General features: G+C 36.5%; 2 protein-coding genes across 14 annotated transcripts in view; one reads left to right on the plus strand and one right to left on the minus strand.

The window, feature by feature from the left end:
- Positions 1-20,856, plus strand: part of FAM227B (family with sequence similarity 227 member B) — a 196,019-nt gene that overhangs the window by 98,510 nt on the left and 76,653 nt on the right. The window contains exon 12 of one of the 11 annotated variants that reach the window (XM_053224044.1): positions 19,321-19,412. The exons of the other annotated variants lie outside the window; for them this stretch is intronic. Within the exon in view, the coding sequence (XP_053080019.1) occupies positions 19,321-19,397 (77 nt within the window). The 3' untranslated portion in view covers positions 19,398-19,412. Of the gene's footprint in view, positions 1-19,320; positions 19,413-20,856 lie in introns of those variants that run through there. 11 annotated transcript variants of the gene reach the window in all.
- Positions 1-20,856, minus strand: part of FGF7 (fibroblast growth factor 7) — a 53,980-nt gene that overhangs the window by 28,676 nt on the left and 4,448 nt on the right. The gene's annotated exons all lie outside the window — the stretch shown is intronic.

The following is a 20,856-nucleotide window of genomic DNA, read 5'->3' on the forward strand; positions in this document are numbered from 1 at the left end:
TCTGTTGGATAGTCAATACAGATAAAGGTGAGTTGTGGAAGAATTGTAACAGGATTTGGAAAAAAATTACAATATAAAGACTAAAATTTGAATACAATTAAGATTTCAGAATTTAATCTTGTTATTGTTATTATGGCCTGATGTATATAGTTTAGTTATTGTAATGGTGGTAATATTATTATGGTTATGATGATGGTTATAGTTGTGTAATGGTTCAGCCTTTGGAAATTTTATTACACTTAACTATTTCCAGCAATGAATAGATTTCTTTCTAATATGAATGTTGAATAAATAAAAAATATTTATTATATACTTGTTTCAACACTTCACAGGAAAAAAAATCTTCATCACTGTAATACTAATTTCATTCCTCATAAAACGTTTTTATTTTTTATAACTTCTTCTCCTAAAAAATATTAAGTGCTATGATACATAACTATATTAAGAAATTATTATTTTTAATGTTAGAATTATTATAGTTATAAAATTTTTTGTAGAAATTGGCAAGCACTAAATTGGTTATAATTCCATAACAGCATAGGGCACCTGGGTAGCTCAGTCAGTTAAGCATCCATCTCTTGGTTACCACTCAGGTTTCCACTGGGTTCCCCTTAGGACCTCATGGTTTGTGGGATCAAACCCTGAGTTGGGCTTGGGATCCTCTTTCTCTCTCTTTATCTCTCTCTCTCTCTCTCTCTCTCTGCCCCTCCCCTGCTCGTTTGCATGCACATTCTCTCTCTCTTTCAAAATAAATAATAAAATAAACATTAAAAAATAAAAGGAGTTCCATGACAGTATTATTCAATTCACATATAAGCAGCCACACTCTTGGTTAATATTTTGGAAGCAAATACATATATGTAAATTCTATAGAAAATTATCTTCTGATATACTTTTTCTAAGCCATGGGATTAATATCTAACTCCTAAAATTTTGGTAGGATTAAACTATCTCTTAAAAACAGTTTTGTAAAATTAGATATTTTTCCCCACATGCAGATGGCACTGACTTGGGCAATACATTTTCTTGGTCTATTCAAAGAAGTTGATTAGCTATAAATATGCTAACTGCATCTTTAGACCAGTTGTATTTTCCAAACATAGTCAGCCCACATGTGAAAAAGAATAACTAGGTAGCTCTTGAGAACTTAGGCTATCCTATTGCCTATAAGAGATTTTACAGAAAAATAAGATGAGCTTTATTTTTAAATGCATTATCATAACAAGTTCCATTTAATTAATTTTTGGCTGAATTGAATTTAAAGATCAAGAAAGTAATTGAAAACCTGTGGTATGGGATTCAAGAGGCATAAAGAAAGTTTTTGTTCTCCAAAATACATATTTTATCCATAGTCTTGCCTGCTACATCTCTGAAATTGTACCATTGGAAAGTAATTGCTCTACACTAAGCATCATATCTCCAGGGGCACAGAACTAAAGTGCAAATATTCCTGAGAAAGTTTACACATTGAGCTATTAACCATTATTACATCAGTTTATAACATTGATTTCTAATGGTGTGGTTGGCTGAGAGGAGGATCCTGAAAAAAATGGCATTCAGTAAAGTCTTGAAGGATTAGAGAAAGAAACAAATATGTAACAACATAATTTGAGACAAAGGCCCAGAGCATAGAGCTCTGGACAGTCAGGAGCCCAATAAAAGTTCCAAAACTTGGAGTAAGGAATGGCCTATAATGACAAAAATTGCCAAAGGTGACAAGGAGAGCAATGAACACACAATTTATCAGTTTTTCACTTAATGTCATCTCTCAGCTGTGAGTCTTGACATACATACTAAATTCACTTTTTGCCATTCTAATTTCATTATGGTGACTTGTCTTCTGAGAGGGCATGTTTATCCTACAACTTTATGTTTTTCATTTATTTCTGAGTCCTACGGACTTACACAACTTTGGCACATGCATTGCTGATCCATTCCTTATGAGTCCATGCAACTGCATCTGTAGAATGTGCAGTGTCACAGTCTAGTTTGTGATTGAGCATGACATTGTCCTCTTTTCATAAGTCTTTGGAGTGTTCTCTCCATATATTTCTGAAAGCCTGTTTCCCAACTCAAGAATTAAGTTAGAAATTCACAGGATGACGATATCTCTGAAGTTAAGTCACCTCTAGGAATATCTGACCTGTTTACATTCAACTGTGTGTGTGTGTGTGTGTGTGTGTGTGTGTGTGTATTTAAAATTGACCAGAGTGTTGAAATGAAGCTAACAAGATAAAATTTAAGAAAGATAATGTTAGGGTGCTATAAATACAGGTTTGAAACAGTGATTGCACAAGTACCTGACTTGGTAACAAGTCATTTCAAAGTGACCTGGAACTTTTAGTAGACAAGCTTGAGATGAGCCAACAGTATAGCACATTTGCTCCAAAATGACAAGCTAGGCTGCCTTAATAGAAGTGTAGTGTTGCTGAGGAAGCAGTATTCCTGCTGCTCTTGGCCTCATCTTGCTCATTTTAGAGCTTTGTGTTGTAGGTATCTCATTTTAGGTGGTGTCCAGAGAGAACTGGTGGATGGTGAGAAGCTAGAAAATCATATTTAAGGGTAATGGTTGAGGGAATTTACGTTGTTTTGCTGAGAAGAGAAAAGCTTAAACAGAAATGTGAATGTCTTTATATACCAAAATTACTGTCCTATAGTGGATAATTTATAGGGATAGGAGTAAAAAACACTCACTAATCCATGGTCTTATTTTAGATTATTGGATAGATTGACTTTATCATAGTTATGTTTCATACAAAAATGAGTAACGTTAAGTATTAGAAGCTCAGTATAAGCCTGTGTAGATGAAATTACTTCTAGTAGCAAGAAAAACTCGGACTTGGTAATACAGTCTGAGGTAGTGCTAGAAAGAGTAATAAACAATTCTCTGCACTCTGGAAATATCATTCAAGTATCTATTCAAGTCCCTATTAGCTAACTCAGTATTTTAAATAGCCAAAACCACTGAAAATTTGCATGGGAACTCGTAAGATTTTAAAGCTAAGGGTGACGATAACGTGGTTTAACCCTTTTATAAAGAACGGAGACTGAGAAAAATTAAATGATTTGTATAGGTCATAATACAAACCACCAGTAGATCAGGAACCAAAATTCTGGCCTACTGATTCCTAGTTCAAGTGTCAGGTTTGTTCATTACACTGGTTAATTATTGAAGTGATATTAGGGGCATTGTTTTCTCTTTGTTGTATAAAATATTACTTATAGAAATTCCTCATTTATTTTGAAGTCCCTTAACAAATCATACCTCCACCTCAATTACAGGGAGTATCACCAGAAAGTAATACATAAATGCTTCTAAAACACAAAAATAGAACTCCTAAAAACTTACATGCTAGACTTATCAACTCTATGCATATTGGAAGCTCACTCAAGTCATTTATTCAGATATTATGTCTATTCAGAGTTACCTAATCCTTCTGAGCCTTTATTTCTTCATTTGTAAAAGAAAAATAATAATGCCTGTATCTTTCAGTTATTTTGAAGATGCAATTAGGTATCAAATACAAATGGCTTAGCTTTGTGCTTTACACTAAGGAAAGTTACATAAATGTCAGACATTATTACAATTCACTACTCACATACTGGAGACGTGACATGGTGCTTCTGACTTCTGCAGGAGTACAGGGATGGACCTTTCCTAAAAGGTCCAGAACCAAGTGAGGGTCTATAACTACTTCATGGCCAGCTATCACCCCATCCATATAGTGGACAGTGATCCTTACTTCCATAAGCCAGAAGTGGAAGTTCCTTCTAACCCCAACATTACTCAGCCTGTACAAAACAAATATCTAGTCACAGAAGAAGGGAAAGAAAGAATCTGAGTCTAACCTCATCCTCACATGACCCTGTCACTTGTTTTCTGAAGTAGCCTTTTCATGTTTACCAAATGTCCTTCGTCCCAAATATATACACATTCATAAACCTAAAAATGCTTCATACAAACTCTGTGCCCTCATATTGCTATGGCACTATACCATATATTAATTTGGGAACGAAACTTGTGCATAATGCATAGGCTATATGTCTTATTGATTTAACCACAACTAAGGCTATAATCTTCTTATGGTGAAATTATGGGGGAATATATGTATCGGTCATGGTTCAAGTGAGTTAAGTCACAGGACATAACACTTGTGCAAATGTAACAATAATATTTTGTAAAGTTAGAGCTGTGGTTTGTATCTTCTAAACTACTCTTCCAAGCGGATCTTTTGATTATTTCCAAAAGCCTGTTCTCCATATTACTTTCTCAGAAAGTGTTACTCTCTACATGGTTATAATGGTAACAAGTCCTGCCTTGGAATGCCAGAGCAATGGGGGGATTCTGGTCTTGGCTCTGCCACCAATGACCTTAAGCAAGATGCAGCATTCCATGTCCTGCATCTGAGCTAAACTATAATATGTCCCTCTACGTCTGACGCAGACTTCTCAATTGTTCACATTCTTACTGTTTCCTTAGACATAGAAGCCATGCTTTTCCTCAACACCGTAATATTAGTCAAATAGTATACCTTCTAAGGCACAGTCACTGCGCATATCGCATCCCTGCTTGACAGACTGTTGTACTGCCAGCACTGGTTTGGTTTAATGTCTGGTATCAGGCAACTTGAATTTGAACCCTGGTCTTGCCAGCTACTGCTTCTGTCACCTCAGGTACATCTGTTAATGACTTTGTGTCTCTGTTTCCTCATCTGTAATGTGAAGATAATAATGCCTACCTCATGATAATTGTGAGGATTAAGTTAATAACTGTGCCTGTGAAGCACTTAGCAGAATTCTTGGCACATAACAAAAAGATCTGTAAATATTATCTCCTCGGTGGCTTTAATGAATATTTAATATGTACTTCAGTTCTATATTGTGTCTAGTTAAAGCAAATAAACAGAAAAGGAGCGAAAAGAGAAAGGAGAGAGAAAAAAGAAGAGGGAAGAAAAAAAGAGGAGGAAGGAGAAGTGGGGGAAGCAGAAGAGTTGGGGAGAGCATCGGTGGTGAGATGCCAGGGAGAAGGTTGAAAAGAAAGTTGTAGTAATTTATGAGAGAACTCCTGAATTAATCTCCGTTCATCTTGCCCTCCAACACCGCAGCTGTAGACAGGGGCAAAATGTGTCATATTCCTCCTGCCCTTTTAACTTCAGGTTAGTTTGTTAGTCAATAGGATGGCTAGAGCCGCCTGTGAGTGAGGAAGTCTTAACCGATTGCAGAAGCTATATCTAGATCCCTACAGGACAACGGCCTGAGGGTTCTACCTCTGCCACAGATATGAATCTGTATGAAAAGCAAAAGCCAAGCCAGCTGTTTAGTCAATTTATTCCTGTTCTGTGAATCTTTGATTTTATGTTTTCTTCATCACATTGGTGATAAGTTAGCTGAATTAGTTTAAGGTCATTAGTAATAGGGACAAAATCATTCTAACATAAAAATTTTCTCATGCGTTAGTAATTTTCCATGGATGGACTATAGGTTTACTGAAATCAGCTTTTTAAAAAACATATGTGATTGTTTGGAAATATTATAGCATAGAAGATCATTTCTCTTCACACACCCAAAATTCAGTATTTCTCTCTTTCTCTACCATTAACTAGTTTTGTGACCTTGGCTTACTTCTTAGGGAAACTCAAAGCAGATTTAGCCCTACGTATTTTCAACGTGAGGAGACTGTATTTTGACAGCAGTGTACGAAAGTAATTTCTCAGTTAATATTCTCAAGTTTTCACACTTATCAAAAGAAATAACAATAAAATGCAAGATTATTTATAATTATTTACCATGGACCTGGTGGGCTGTCTCCATAAATTATTACAAGGATGGGTTTGTGGAAGTCTTACGTCAAGAGTGGGAAACCACAGGCTTGTATATCTGACCTTTAGCATGATTTCATTCAGTGACTTGGGTAATATCAGTTGGTTCACAGTCGAATCCCCTATACTCCCTAATTATTTTGAGCTCTCTGATTATACCTGCCATACTCTCTGTAGTCCAGAGAGTATGGCAGGTATACTCTCTGTAGCCCAGAGAGTATGGCAGGTATAATACTCTGGGCTACAGAACTTCCAGAACATCCCTCTGCCTTTTTGTCTCTCCCACTTCGTCATGTGTCTGTGTATCCCTTTTCCTTCTCATTTGTGTTCACTCTTCCTAGTGCTTCCCCTGCTTATGTCTTTCTTTGTTTACTTCCTCACATCCTTCCTTTAATTGTGTCTCCACCCTTTCACTCTCTTTTTGCTCTATCTTCTTCTTTCGTGCTATGAAGTTAAAATGTGTTTTGAAACATTTCATTTGTTTACTAGCTCTGAGTTACCACTTCTTTGCACCATATTCTTTCTCCAGGACTTAACCATTCTTCACAGTTGCCCTACTGCATCCATGCCTTTTTGCCCACCTTCAGTCTACTTGACAGCTCTTCACCCTCTATCAAAATCCTCCAAACAATCCCCCCTTTGTTCAAGTGCACTTTTTCCATGAAAGTCTCTTCTAATTCTTCCACTTGGTCATTTTCACCTCTTTGGATGTGCCCAGAAGTATTCACTTCCATGCTGATCTCTCCCTTGCTCATATGAAACATATTAATAACTTTTGGAACTTAGCAAATTATTTCTTATAAAAGCATATTAAAGGCAAAAGTTATATTATTTATCTTCATAGCTTTTATTATCCAATGTCACCTTGTACATTAATGACTTGCATTTACATGATTAATTTAAATCCTAGTGAACTAGATCAAATTTTAACCCCATGAGACAGTTAAAATTTTCCATGAATAATGACTTCTGACTTTAAAAGTGTTTCCACTTTTATCAGAAGTCTTCTTTAGGAAAATTGCTGTCCATATACTCCCAACCATAATATATATCCTCTTTCTTTTAAATATAATATGATAATATAATATTACATCTTTATTCATCTATATTTTAAAAATAGTAAACAAAGTAAATTAATAAAGCATTGGTAGTTAGAAACATACCATAGTTTTAGTATATAAAAAAGTTAAATCAAAAACAACATCTTTATTCCAGTAAGCAAAAATTCAAGAATTCATGTAAAATTAAAATGTCCATGGGGAAATCTGCACCATATTATTGTATTGTCCCTAGACTTTAGGACCAGGAATTTAAAGTGTTGTACTTCTTTACATCTATTATATCAACTCTTCCCCAACATCCTTCTCACCACCTCCTCTTTCTTTTCCTTTACCTCTCATCTCAGCTAATAGGTTAATACTTTGCATGGAGTAGTTACTCAGTAATTACCTTATTCATAGCCCTGTATAATTGCCTACTGGTATAAAGCCACATGCAGTGGCAACCCACTCTCATAGTTATTTAAGAATTGAACAGAGAAAAAAGCTCAGTTCTAGGATGTTGCTATTTATACCAGACACTTCAGATCCCCTTCCATTTGCTTTCCTTCTTTCCAAAATGATACTCTGTTTGGGCTTCTACATGACACCTAAATCTCTACTCAGTTATTACCATCTACCGGTTATGTGCTGCCCACACCACTCAACAGGTTTGTTAGGAAGGAAACATTGGAAATGGAAGAGGCAGATAGGGTAAGACTCCTAGAAACTGTGAAGACAGAAAGTTCCTATCTTGAAGCCTGCTGTATTGCATCCCCAAGAACCAGCACAACTCCTGGCACGTGTTAAGGGCTTAAAAATATCTGTCAAGGGAATGAATATGTAAGATCAGTATTTGGGTTTGTGTTATAAATGACCAACTATAATCCATTTGCTGATCTCTTCACCCTGTATAAACACTGGGGTTTTACTTTATAAACGCTTCAGAACAGTGTTCTCCTCTCTCTGATGACTCTCTTATTTATCAAAAACATACCCACCTTTTAACACCTGGTGGAGAATAAAAGGGAAATGATCCTAGTAGTAAGAGTGTTTAATTAAATAGAGGAGAGTCAGCTAAGCTTTTCTTTTACAAATCACAATAACAATGTATATTGCTTATACAATAGATGTATTATTTTAATTACAGAATTAAAAACCAGAAGACTTCTGATTCTAATCCAAATAAGACTAGATTTGTTGTGTCTCAGGTCTCTCATCAATAAGATGAGCACAGTGAACTAGATCAATACTTTGTATACTTTTTTGGGAAACACAAGTACTTTTGGGAACCTGACGAAAGCTTTGAATCCACTCCCGAGTATTTGGTATACAATTTTTTCTTACCAGTGTTTCTAAGGGCCACAGGCAAAACTCCATGTCAAGGTCCCTGGACTAGATGATGTCAAGGGTTCTTTTGAGCCTTATTAACTCCAGAATGGAGTTGTTTTTGTCTCATTCAGCCCCACTCTGTAGCATTGTGAAAGAAATTAGATGTTTTGCTTTCAAGTATTAACACACACTATATGGTTTGCTCTCGAAGTTTGCAGTAAGAAAAGAGAGCCGCATGCCTCCTAATGAGATCTTAAGCCAAATTAGCAGCTTCTACAAGGACAGCTGTCTATTAGCTATCTATTCTTCAGGCTGATTTCACAAATGTGTTGCTCTATTATTGCTTTAACTTACTCTTTATTTGCACTTTGATTCCCAACTTGACTGAAAGGTTTTCTGATGCAGAAACCGTATGTGGTAGCCAGCCTTTGGTTTGGCCTATAATGATCACCACCACTGGGCATTCACATCCTTGTGTAGTTCCTTCCCACATTTTACTGTATGGTCCATATGACAAAGAAAATGAGGCAAACGTGATGGGATGTCACATGTCGCTTCCATCTTGAAGGTGTCCTCTCTTGCTTCCTCTCTTTCTCTCTCCCTCTCTCTCATCTCTCAGTCTGAGGGAGGCCAGCTACCATGTCACCAGTACACTGAGGAAGCCTATAGAAAGGCCCTCATAGTGAGGAGGAAGTTCCTGGCCCACAGCGTGCTGTGAACCTGAGGCCTTCCAACTGCCATGGGAGAGAGCTTGCAGCAGAGCCTTCAGCCCTAGTCAAGCCTTGAGAAGATTGCTGCCCCAGCTCACAGCTTAACTGGACCCCCAAGAGAGACCCTAAGCTAGAACCACTCAGCTCAGCTGCATTCAGATTCATGACATTCTGACACTGTGAGATAAATAAATATTGTACTTTGGCTAACATTTTATGATTAAAACCTATTCAAGCAATCTGCTCTAACCCCTTTAAAACAACAACAACTGGGGCCCAGTACAGTTAGGAACTTGCCTAAGGTCATTTAATTAATTAATTAATTCCTGGAAGGAAAAGGATTAAAGCCCAGGTTCCATAATACCTAATACAGTATTATTTCCATGTCCCCATACTGCCACTTACTTTCTATTCAATCCAGTCTACTCCTAGGTGGTAAATAATATGTATTAATGTTTATACTAAAACAAAATTATTGGTATGATAAACTAAGACTGATAAGTCCTAGATGAATTGTTCAAGCCTACTTTTCTGCCCTTTCTCTTCTCCAATGGACAATCTAGTTCATTCATAAACTCCCATCACAAAAAGTTGATAGAGAAAAGTAATGGATATTAATTAACATGTGCTAACTTTGCTGCTTGTGGGTGGTTGTGGTGAGATTTTTTGGTAAGAATAGAAGTTAAATTTTCTGATAAAAATTTTCAGTTAACAATAGATATTAAACATCCAGGTCATTTTTGTGAATAATGAAAATAACTATTTTTTTAGTTACTGCTTCTACATCCTTCTTCAATGACTCTTTATTACCTGTAGCATAAAGTTCATGTTCCCTAAAATGGAAAATAACTTTCCAAGAATGAGACTTCACTACATGCCCATCTCTCCCTGCTTCCTACCTTGAAGGGTATACTTCAGAAACACTAATTCCCATACGTACGTACCTCCTGATACGCCACTCAGCTTTTCCTCATGTGCTATTTTCCAGGAGGGGATGCTCTTGCTAGATTCCCTCGCTCATTCCCTACCCACTTCTCTAGCCTGGTTCACTACCACTAGCTCTTTAAGATCAAGGTCAAACATCATGTCCTTTAAGATTCTTGCTCTGTCTCTCCCAGGTTATGTTACCTGCCCTCCACCATGGTCCCTCCTTGAACATATTTTTATCACATACTTACCATATTCCATTAAAATTGAGTTTTTGGTGTTGATCTCCCAAATAGGCTGAAATTTTTCAAATAGTAGGTCTCCACCTATACATCTATGTATCCACACAGCATACAATACATGGTCAGTCAATATTGCAATAAATAGTATTCTAGATGCTGAAAACAGCCACTGCAACTTTGAGGATAAAAACATTGTAAGATATTTTTAAGATATTGAAAAAAAAAACCTAAGTTTAGTCGGGTCACAAATAATGTATATGTCTAGTTTTCAAAGATACTCTGATTTTTCAAAGAAAAAACCCAAATATTAAAAAGATAGAATTCCAGATATACTGTCTTTGCAACAACTCATCATTTTTATCCCTCCTCCTTTTTTTTTTTTTTTACCTTTTTTTTTTATTGGGCAAAGTCCTAAAAGCATTAGAAATAAATTGAGAACATAGCATTCATGGACAAAAGAAAGAACCAATTTGCTAGTAAGCTATTTCTCTTTCAACCTATCCTGCAGAAGTGCTTGTTAGAACAAAGTCTCTGCTGTTTCTTTTATTTATTTTTCTATTTGTTCTGTTTGGATTTAGTGGCCTTTAGAGAGGGAAACTATCTGGCCATACTCCTAAAATTCTCTGACTTATTCTCTGAAATGTAATTGTATATATGTATCTATTCTATAATAATTATGCAGATGCTAATGAACAGAAGCATAAATATTTTAATAAATGTCAGAAATGTGTTTAAAATGCAACCAAATTAAATTTTGTAGCATCTTTAGTAATCTGTATGCAAAATAAACTGAAAGTTTCTATGCCAACTCAGGGGAAGACATGTGGAGATGTTTTGTACAAGGAACGTTGGAATAGAGTTTTTATTTAATAATAGGAAAATAATGCCAAGTACTCATTAGGTCATTTTATAGAGAAGAAAATTTCAGCTGTTTATAGTTCTTCATATGCAAATTATCCCACTGCATGGTTCAAATTCATATGTGAGGTTTTGCTAACAATAGTGACTGTATAGTGATACATGTAATGATAACCGAAACTATGCTTTGTAGTTAAGCCTCCTTGGTCCATATTTCAACTCCAACAGTTACTAGCCATGGAACCTAGAGTAAGTTACCCAACTTTGTGACCTGAAGTTGCCCCATCTGCAAAATGAACACAACTCTGCCAGCTTTATAAGTCCTCCATGAAGCTTAAATTAGGTACTATGCAAAAAGTGTTTAGCACAGTGCCAGGCACATGGTGACCCCTCAGTAGGTTTCTTTCTTTCATTGCAGGAAAAAAAAATGTTATTGAAAAACGCCTTGCTTTTTCCCCTTTAAAGTTTCTTAGTAACTTGTGTTGGCTCTAAGGAGACTGGAAGGTTTGAATCAGTATTTTGAACATGAACTTTTTGCTCTTTAATATTTAGTGATCTTAGTCACAGAGTGAACTTACCAAGCCTGCTATTTAATATCTGCTCTCTGTGAGTTAACTGACTACCCAAGATCTTCCAGAAAACAATCCAGTCATTGCACATAGAGGATTTGGTATGATCATTTCAATCACCAGCTAATTTTTTAACACCAATCTTTCTTAATTAAAATGAACAAAACCCGGGGCACCTGGGTGGCTGTCTTCAGCTCAGGTCACGATCTTGTGGTTTGTGAGTTCGAGCCCCGAGCCCCGAGCTCGTGTCAGCACGTCGGGCTCTGTGCTGACAGCTCGGAGCCTAGAGCCTGCTTCGGATTCTGTGTCTCCCTCTCTGTCTGCCCCTCCCCCATTCTGTGTCTCCCTCTCTCTCTGCCCCTCCCCCACTCACACTCTATCTCTCTCTGTCTCTCAGAAATAAATAAATGTAAAAAAAAATTTTAATGAACAAAACCTAAACAGGCCTATGTATAATTTTAAAACTAGAACTTGTATACTAGCAAGCTTATCAGCAGGCCAATTTTCTGAAGGTCTTTTCCTTTCTTTCTGTGAAGTAGGTAGTAGTTTAACTGCAAGCTTACAGCAAAGAAGTATTTTGAGAATTAAGTAGGATGGAATGAAATGCTCTGCATCAATTTCAATATCGACATGCATATTTTAAGAAATTAACATTATTTTAGTTATCTACTTATGTTTAGTCACTCAATGAAAATGTTCCTAGTTGTACATTGTGTAATTTTATATAGACTAAATTAGAAGATTTACAAAAATAACAAAATGTATTTCTGCATAGTAAAGTAATTTTAATAGTGATGTTAATGTAAACTGTAAAACCATTAAATAGTACTTTAAAACATCATGAATGTCCATCAACTGATGAATGGATAAAGAAATTGTGGTTTATATACACAATGGAGTACTACATGGCAATGAGAAAGAATGAAATATGGCCCTTTGTAGCAATGTGGATGGAACTGGAGAGTGTGATGCTAAGTGAAATAAGCCATACAGAGAAAGACATACCATATGTTTTCACTCTTATGTGGATCCTGAGAAATTTAACAGAAAGCCATGGGGGAGGGGAAGGGAAAAAAAAAAAAGAGGTTAAAATGGGAGAGAGCCAAAGCATAAGAGACTCTTAAAAACTGAGAACAAACGGAGGGTTGATGGGGGGTGGAAGGGAGGGGAGGGTAAGTGATGGGTATTGAAGAGGGCATCTTTTGGGATGAGCACTGGTTGTTGTATGGAAACCAATTTGACAATAAATTTCATATATTAAAAAAAAAACAGAAAAAAAATAAAACATCATGAATATTAAGTCTAAGTACAACTTAATCACCATAATATGGATTTATTCTCATCTCCCTTATGGATGAATTATTATTCAATATCCGATCTGCTTCAAGCTAGTTACAAGAAAATTTCAAGACCAAGTTTGGTCAGAATCTTTTCAAAGTCGACAGCACCGCATTATGTCTATTAAGCATCCAACATTATTTTGTAATGCATTATTGGTACAGGGAGTTGAGCACAATTTCTCAGAAATAGAGACCCCTCAATAGACTTATCTAAGTGGGAAAATAACTCGCTTCACTGCCTACTTCATGATTCAGAGGAGATAAAGCTGTGCACAGCTGCTGACTACTGAGTGCACCTGCTTAAATAGTTATAACAGGGGATGCATCTGTAGTAAAATTTGGCTTATCTTAAAGAATGCAGCAGATAACTTCCATAATTTTGTCCTTAAAAGATAAATATATGCCTCAAAACTGTTGTTTCTCTCACTTTTTAGGAACTTCTTTGGGAAAAATATCCTTCATAATGATAATGTAGTTTTTAGGGTGAATATTTATGAACACCTGACCTAAATAGGTTACAATTATGATCAAAGATTGAAAAGACATTAAAAAGTATGCAGTTATCCAGACAAACACTATCATTCCAATTAGCAGAACTTAAATTATGCCTGCAGAAAACAGTTACCCTTTAAAAAATAATTATCCTGTAAAGGAAATAGTCATTTTTAGTAAATAGAGTGGTCAATGGCTGAAAACTGAAAAAGAGCAAATGTTATTCTCATATTTTTAATTGGGAAAAAAAGGGGGTTTACTTTCATGAGCTTAACATTGATACCTGGCAAGATATTAAGTCATTTTCCATTTCCCAGCCTCTCAGCACTGTCTTACTACCAGGCATCTACAAAAGTATTTCCTCTGAAGGTAATTATTTGTCCTCTCTCTTTCATACTGCTCCTCATCTTTTAGGTCATTTTCTCCCAGAAAAGACTTCCATGCCCATTTCCTCAAGTGGAGTTAGGCAACTCCCCCCCCCCAAGTTGCTCTGAACCTGCCCCCTCTGACTTGTTGTAGTTTACCCTCCACTCTCAACTAAACTGTTAATTCTCTGAAAACATGGACTGTGTGGAATGTTTACTATTGTAGCCCGAGTCTGGGGTAGGGAAGGTATCAAGAATATTTGTGACATTAGTAAAAGAATGAAAAAAGTGAAGACCTCAATCTTTCATAGTTTTGTATGATGTCTTCACTATTCATGCAAACAAGGGAGAAAACTGTCCACTGCCTAGAGATGCCTCAATATGAACCAGACTGACCAGGCTCTTATCAGAAGTACAGTTTGAGACACTATAAAACACCAGAAGACTATCCGAGGATCAGGCTACTGGCACTAAAACAAAGAGAGAGTGTATTCACCAACTTTCCACTTCTCCCCACCTCTCTCTCCCTATGCATTTGTCCTGTCCTCCCTTCAACACTAGTCACTGAGTCCAGGATCAATCTTAGATGTGCTACTAAGTAAGTAGATTCCCTATCCAAAAATTATCAGCCCACTGCTTGTTTTTACTAGTACAGCTCATTTAATTCTTAAAGACTTTTCCTGTCTGTATCTCCTTTGCATGCAGATATTCCTTAAACCAATATCAACTAATTATCATTGTTTTCTGCATATAGTTTTTGATATGCAGGAATTAGTCGACAGTCAGATAAAAATAATTAGATGCTTTGAGCATGCCTCGCCAATCATCCTTCCAGTATTACCAGCTACCTGGGCCTGCTTAGATCATCGGCCTCTACAATAAAATTTTTCCACCCATCCCTTGAAATTACCTAGAAAAACATGAAGTCAAATGGGTTCTAGAGGCCAATACTTTTTTTTTTAATATTAGAGAATAGAAGAGAAGAGGGAAATGAGGTGTACTAGTCTTATTTCAGCAAAACTTTTCATTCTTGCCTGCATTAAATTTTCATGATCATTTAGTAATCAATTTCTTATCCATAATTAATTTTAGATGTGTGACAGCTTAAGATAAAATATATCTTCCTCTACCACTGGGAGACAAAAGGAAGAGTAAGACATGATGCTTATCTTTCCAGAACTTACATTTTTTAGTGGCATTGCCAAATGCAAAGAGACAGAAATGTAAGACAAGGCAAATGTGCTACATATGGCTGGAAAAGGCAATTCTATTTAACGTCTCCAATAAGTGACCTCTTCAAAGGGTATTGAAATTAATTCATCAAATTAGCACTTCTTCAGGTTATGCTAAATTTAAAATTTCTAAATAGTTTTTGGTCAGTAAATAAAACTTGTTCTTTATTGATGCAGTTGAAATAACTTCAAACTTTGGCTCTAGCTACTAAAAGTCAAAGTTTATTGTTTTTAGGTACATAAGTAAGAATTCTTCAATCACATTAAAATCCTAAAACATTTTTAGGTTAATGGTTGGGAAATGTTTTGGTCAGTTTCTAGTTGCAAATAATAGGTACTGGACATCACTTCACATTATGAAAATGGTCCTTTAAGCTGCCCAGAACTCAGAAAAGAGCTTCAAGCTAAGCTTAAATCTCACTGCAAATCTTTGGATTTCAGCCCAGCTTACATCTATACGCAAAATGCTACCCTACTTATCCAAAATCATATGCAGCCTCCTGACTTTGGCACAAATTCTTGGTTCAAGGTCATTCTTAAAATATTGCTTCAGGTCCATTTTGTAGCCTTTTTATTTGGAACAAACAGCTGAGTGGAAGCTTGATTTAGTTCTTCACTACACCATAGAGAGATCCCTAGGCAATAACTCTCAAATTGCAATTTAATGAAATTTAAATGTTTTACCTAAATCGGAGGGGAGAGTTGGGGGGCAGGAGCAGTGTATTCTGTTGTCAAATAAGTTTGAGAAACCATACAGAATCTCCTGGAGTTTTGCAATTTATATTAGTATAAATTAGGCTCAGAGAATTTCTACTGTGAAAACTTGCTCAACTTTATGTAACCTAATATTTCCCAATGAATTAGCCATAGAAACTATGCTGCAGACAACACCATAATATCTCGAGGGACACTAGTGTTCTAAGAAACAAAGTTTGGAATTGCTGCTTTAAGAAAAATCTGCATCCTGAGCTGATTCTGAATTTGATCCCAAAGCATTTTCTCAACATTATCTACAATTACATCTAAATTTCAAATAGGCAAATAAATATAAAATATTACATGATAATTTTAGCATAAGTATAGTATTTAAGGATATTGAAATATACCTAATTGTCTTGTATTAATCATAAATATAAACTGAGCTTGAGTATAGTCCTGATAAATAAACAAAAATTATTACAATTTTAGGCACAAATTTAATGGATTCAAACCTGCTATTTGAGTGTCATCTGCAATAATCTGTTATTATTTCAACCCCTCTGTACACTATTTAGTTTTGTTTTGATCTCAGAAATTCTCTCACTATTGTCTTATCCATTATTGCATCCCATTGCCCTTATTCCTTAAGGGCATCAAAAAAAAAAAAAAAAAGATAACAGAGCCATGTTTTACGAGGATCCTTTGTGTTTAAATCCACCCTAAGCTTAAAATGCAGAATTAGGGCACCTGGAAGGCTCAGCTGGTGAAGAGTACAAGTCGATCTCAGGGTTGTGAGTTCAAGCTCCATGTTGGGTGTAGAGATTACCTAAAAATAAAATCTTCAAAAAAATAAAATGCAAAATCCATTTATTTTTATATAAAGTCCTTTGTTCCTTTCCTCTCTTGCCTATTTCTTCTCCTGTTTGCAAAGATGTTGTCATCCTATTTATTCTCAGAAGGACACTAGCTAATGGTTGTAGCAAGTACTCATGCCCACTCCAAGAGAAGTGATTACGTTCTTCTGCAGGGAAGTTGACTGGAACAGTCAGAGAATCTCTAGAGCCAATTCTCCCCAGTATACATCACACCTTTCACCTCTGAGAATGATGTTGTAAAGGCAAATTTTACCTGGACATGAATATTAGATAATTCATTTATCTGCTTCCTCATCCGAATCCCTTTGTCTTTATATTTTACTACACAAACCCTTTTGTGCAGCTAACGTAAATAGCTTTAATGACATTTGCTTTGTTAGCAAATTAGGTATAGCTTCTCCACCTAAGTCAGGGGCAGATATAATCTCAAATGTAGATATAAGTCTTGGTCAAGAAACGGTTAAGTGTTCAGTGACTCTTTAATGTGGCTTTCTGAACCATGTGAAGGGCAGAGGATTTTCATTTTCCAACCTATTTTGTGTGTAGAAAGACTGGATATGAACCTGGAGTACATTATACTGAGTGAAATAAGCCAGACACAGATGGACAAATACTACATGATACTTCTTACAGAAGGAATCTAAAATAGTCAAACTCATAGAAGTGGAGAGTAGACAGGTGGTTGCCAGGGATTTGGGGGAGGGAGAAATAGAGAGATATTAGTTAAAGGGTCCTAACTTTCAACTGTGCAAGGTGAATAAGTCCTAGAGATATACTATCCAGCGTAGTGCCTATGGTTTATACTGTTGTATTGCATATTTAAATATTTACTAAAAAGATGGATCTTATGTTAAGTGCTCTTATCACAAAATAATAATAAATTAAAAGGCAGGAGGGAACTTCTGGAAGTGATGGATATGTTTATGGCATAGATTGTGATCATAGTTTCACAGATGTACAGATTCATCAAGTTGTGTACATTAAATAAGTACAGATTTTTATATGTCAAAATACCTCAATAAAGTGTTTTTAAAAAAAGAAAGTTTGGAGGTGGTTCAGAAAAGTAAGGAATTTGTATGGAAGCCCATTTCATTTAATGAATTCTTTTTTTCTCCATATTACTTAGATATGCACAATCTCTGCCTTTTCTTCTGTGTGCCATATGTGAAATTAAAATATAGAAAAGTATTATATTCCAACAGTCATGTAAAAGAAGCTACTGTGCTACCAGAAGTTTTGATACAGAAAAAGAAAGCTAGGATCCTTAGAAATAAAAGAAAGCTTACTTTAATCCCAAACTTACACAGAAAACAAGCCTCTAGTTTCATATCCTTTTCAGTAATCTGGATAGACCCTCTAGGATTCTGGCTTCTTCCTGCCCTGGGTTTTCTAGACTTGAGGTTGTCTCCTTAAATCACTGCCTTGAACTCTGTGGGGTGGCCATAGGAGGTGAGAGCCTAATTTGGGGACATCTGAGTCCATGGTCATAAGTGGCTCATTTAAGTGCCAAGTAAGCTGGCTTTGATGTCTGTACTCCAGGTCCCCTACTGCATCACCACTTGAAAGTGTCAGAAGAGATTCAGATTTGCCTGTCATTCTGAGACTGTGGCACAGGACCTATTCTTCCCTGCGATGAACTCATTCACCAAAGAAGCCTTTTTACATAGTAGCTACAGAGCTGTCATCACATGCATTTCCAGGCCAGTTCACCAAATATTGGAGCCACAGAGATTTGTCAGAGAGGTCAAATGGATCCAGAAGAACTTCCTCAATGCATAATTCAGACAGTCATTCCTGTTAGGCCCATTTTGAAATCCTCTGGGGTGTAAGTTAACTATGGAGCCGTCCCGGGGTTCCAAAATAATCCTGGGACACCTGAGGGGATCCAGGCTGAATTAGAACCCTTGGTCCCATTAACTAGTGGTTTTTTAACTTCATCAGCAGAGTAAAATCACTAGAACACTTTAACAAACACCGATGCCTGAGTCTTTCCCACCTACTCAGGATTCTGACTTAATTGAACTGTGGTCTCCCAGTAATCTAACATGAACCTTCGCTGTGATCCAGGGCTTCTCAGGTTTGGCAGCATGTCACAATTATCTGGGGAGCTTTTAAAATTCCTGGTGCCCAGGCTGCGCCCCGAATGAATTAAATAAGAGTCCTTTTGGGTGGAGCCTGGCATCAGTATTTTTTTTTTCAGTTCCCTAGCTGATTATAATATTTAGCCAAGGCTGAGAGGTAGGGAAACTTGGAAAAGGGAATTTTTTTATATATCTGAAAGCAGACTTCTTGCATTCTCTCCAATTCACTTGGGTCTCTGAATGCTCTAAAACTGTAGGCTAAAGAGTTGTAATACAGCTGAGTCACAGAGGAAAATGCATGTTCATATGCTCTGGGTTGGTATATAAATGAAAATGATGGTCAGTTCAAATAAGGATTTACAAATTAAATAAGAGATACACCTGTGGCAATAAATTATTTGAATTTTGCAAGTGCCAGACATTTGTATTAGCCAGCCCCCCTCAAAAAAAAAGAGGAAAACTATACAATGAAAAATAATCTTTATTATTATAATTCTCAAAGGGTAGCTAATATTTCCAAATCTGCTCCCCAGCAGTTTATCCATCTTCCCCTAATTTAAGGCCTTGACAACTTAACTTACTCAAGGGAATGCAGGCCACCAGTTCTACAGGGTACCATTTTGTCAGTAATTCTCAGATTGTCGGTCAAATCCATAAATATGTTCCTCATTGTCTATTTTTTTAAGGTGGTTGCCCTGGTTTTCTTATTTTGTTTTGATAATGTGAATTATTGTTCTTTTAGATAAATGGCTAAGAGCTGTTTGGAGCATAAGCAAGTTTACTGTCTCCATATTTAGAGGTGGTATGTATATTCGCTAGCTATTAGCAGAGATTTGTGCTGAGTAGGATCTTATCCAAAGAATTGTTGACAACTGGATTGCTGAAGATTCTGTGGCCAAAGTCAAATCCCACAACACTGTGTTTATTTGCTTTTTGCCAATTGTTAGGCCATATCCCGTCACAGTCTAACAATCCAAAAGAGAATGTTGCCAAATCCTTGGCTAGCTTTCAGAATGGCTAACTCTTTGCTTGCTATGGAACTTACAATGCTTAATTCTACTAAGTGAAGCATACTTTTTCTTGAATCAGTGGTTTAGCACAATTAAGGATTTCTTCTTAAAAGGAATGGGTGATATTGACCATTGTTGAGAAGAGTAACTGAATACCAAAAGCAAGAAAATCATCTTGAGGGACTGAGTTCTTTGTTCCGCATCTGCCTTGCAGGGCGGTTGACAGTTGCCCAGTGCACTGCTGCCATCTCTCACTTGGCACCTCGAGTCCCAGCTTAAACAGCAGTGTTATTTCTGTCAGGTGTGGACTGATTGACTCTGTCTGTTGATGGAGTGCCTGGTCCAAAAATTATCTAAACTTACCCTTTCACCTTGTCTCCAAGAGGAGAGTTCTGACGACAGCAGTAGAAGTGTTGACCATCCATTACAAATCCCTTTAAGATGTTATTACTGGGCATTTTATGCTTTTATTACCCTTATTATTAGTTCAGGTTAGGTTCCAGTTGCATTGCTTAGAAACATACTGCAAGGCTAAATGTGGAATCATCAGAGAAGACAGACTTTTCTTGCCTCCTGGGTGAGACTAGTATGCAATCTGAGGACCAGTTCTCCAGTGACAACTCCTCTCTCCTCAGTGTCAGAAATGTGGTCCGGCATCTCCTGGCCTCTCATGAATTCCTACATTTATATAGTTGGGTCTTACTTATCTGTCTACTAATACAAGGCTTATTTTTATTGGGTTGTTTGGTGTGCTTTTCCTGCAATTTAGTCCTTCTAATCTAAATTTAAAATACTTCACAAGACAACACTATAAATTAAGACTGAAGTGAGATCCTCACAACCCAGGATAGCTTCAGTAATTTTTAAAATTTCCTTAAAAATGAGACATGAGCTGTCATATCTGGCTCCATACCACTCCCCTTGTCTTCCTCTAGGCCTTCCATCTACCTACCCAACCCAATCTTTTGGAAACAAAATTATATACCCATATTTTTTTTTACCTCTTCTACTCACCCCAGTCCATTTTCTTAGCAATATCACATTTTTATGAAGAGGTTATCCTTCTGCTAGTGAAGTAAGCAGTCCTTCAAAACCTATTAATATCATCAGGTAATTTTCCTCTTCATCCAAAGCAAAGCCATGAGAAAAGAGTGGGGACCTCATAGTAACTCAAAGAACAATTATGTTTCACACAGCTGACATCTAACTTTTCATGCAAAATTTTATCATCTAAGACATTTAAATCTATACCATTTTAAAAGACCTCC

Source organism: Acinonyx jubatus, chromosome B3 (genome assembly GCF_027475565.1).
Source record: "Acinonyx jubatus isolate Ajub_Pintada_27869175 chromosome B3, VMU_Ajub_asm_v1.0, whole genome shotgun sequence".
NCBI classification, from domain to species: Eukaryota; Metazoa; Chordata; class Mammalia; order Carnivora; family Felidae; genus Acinonyx; species Acinonyx jubatus.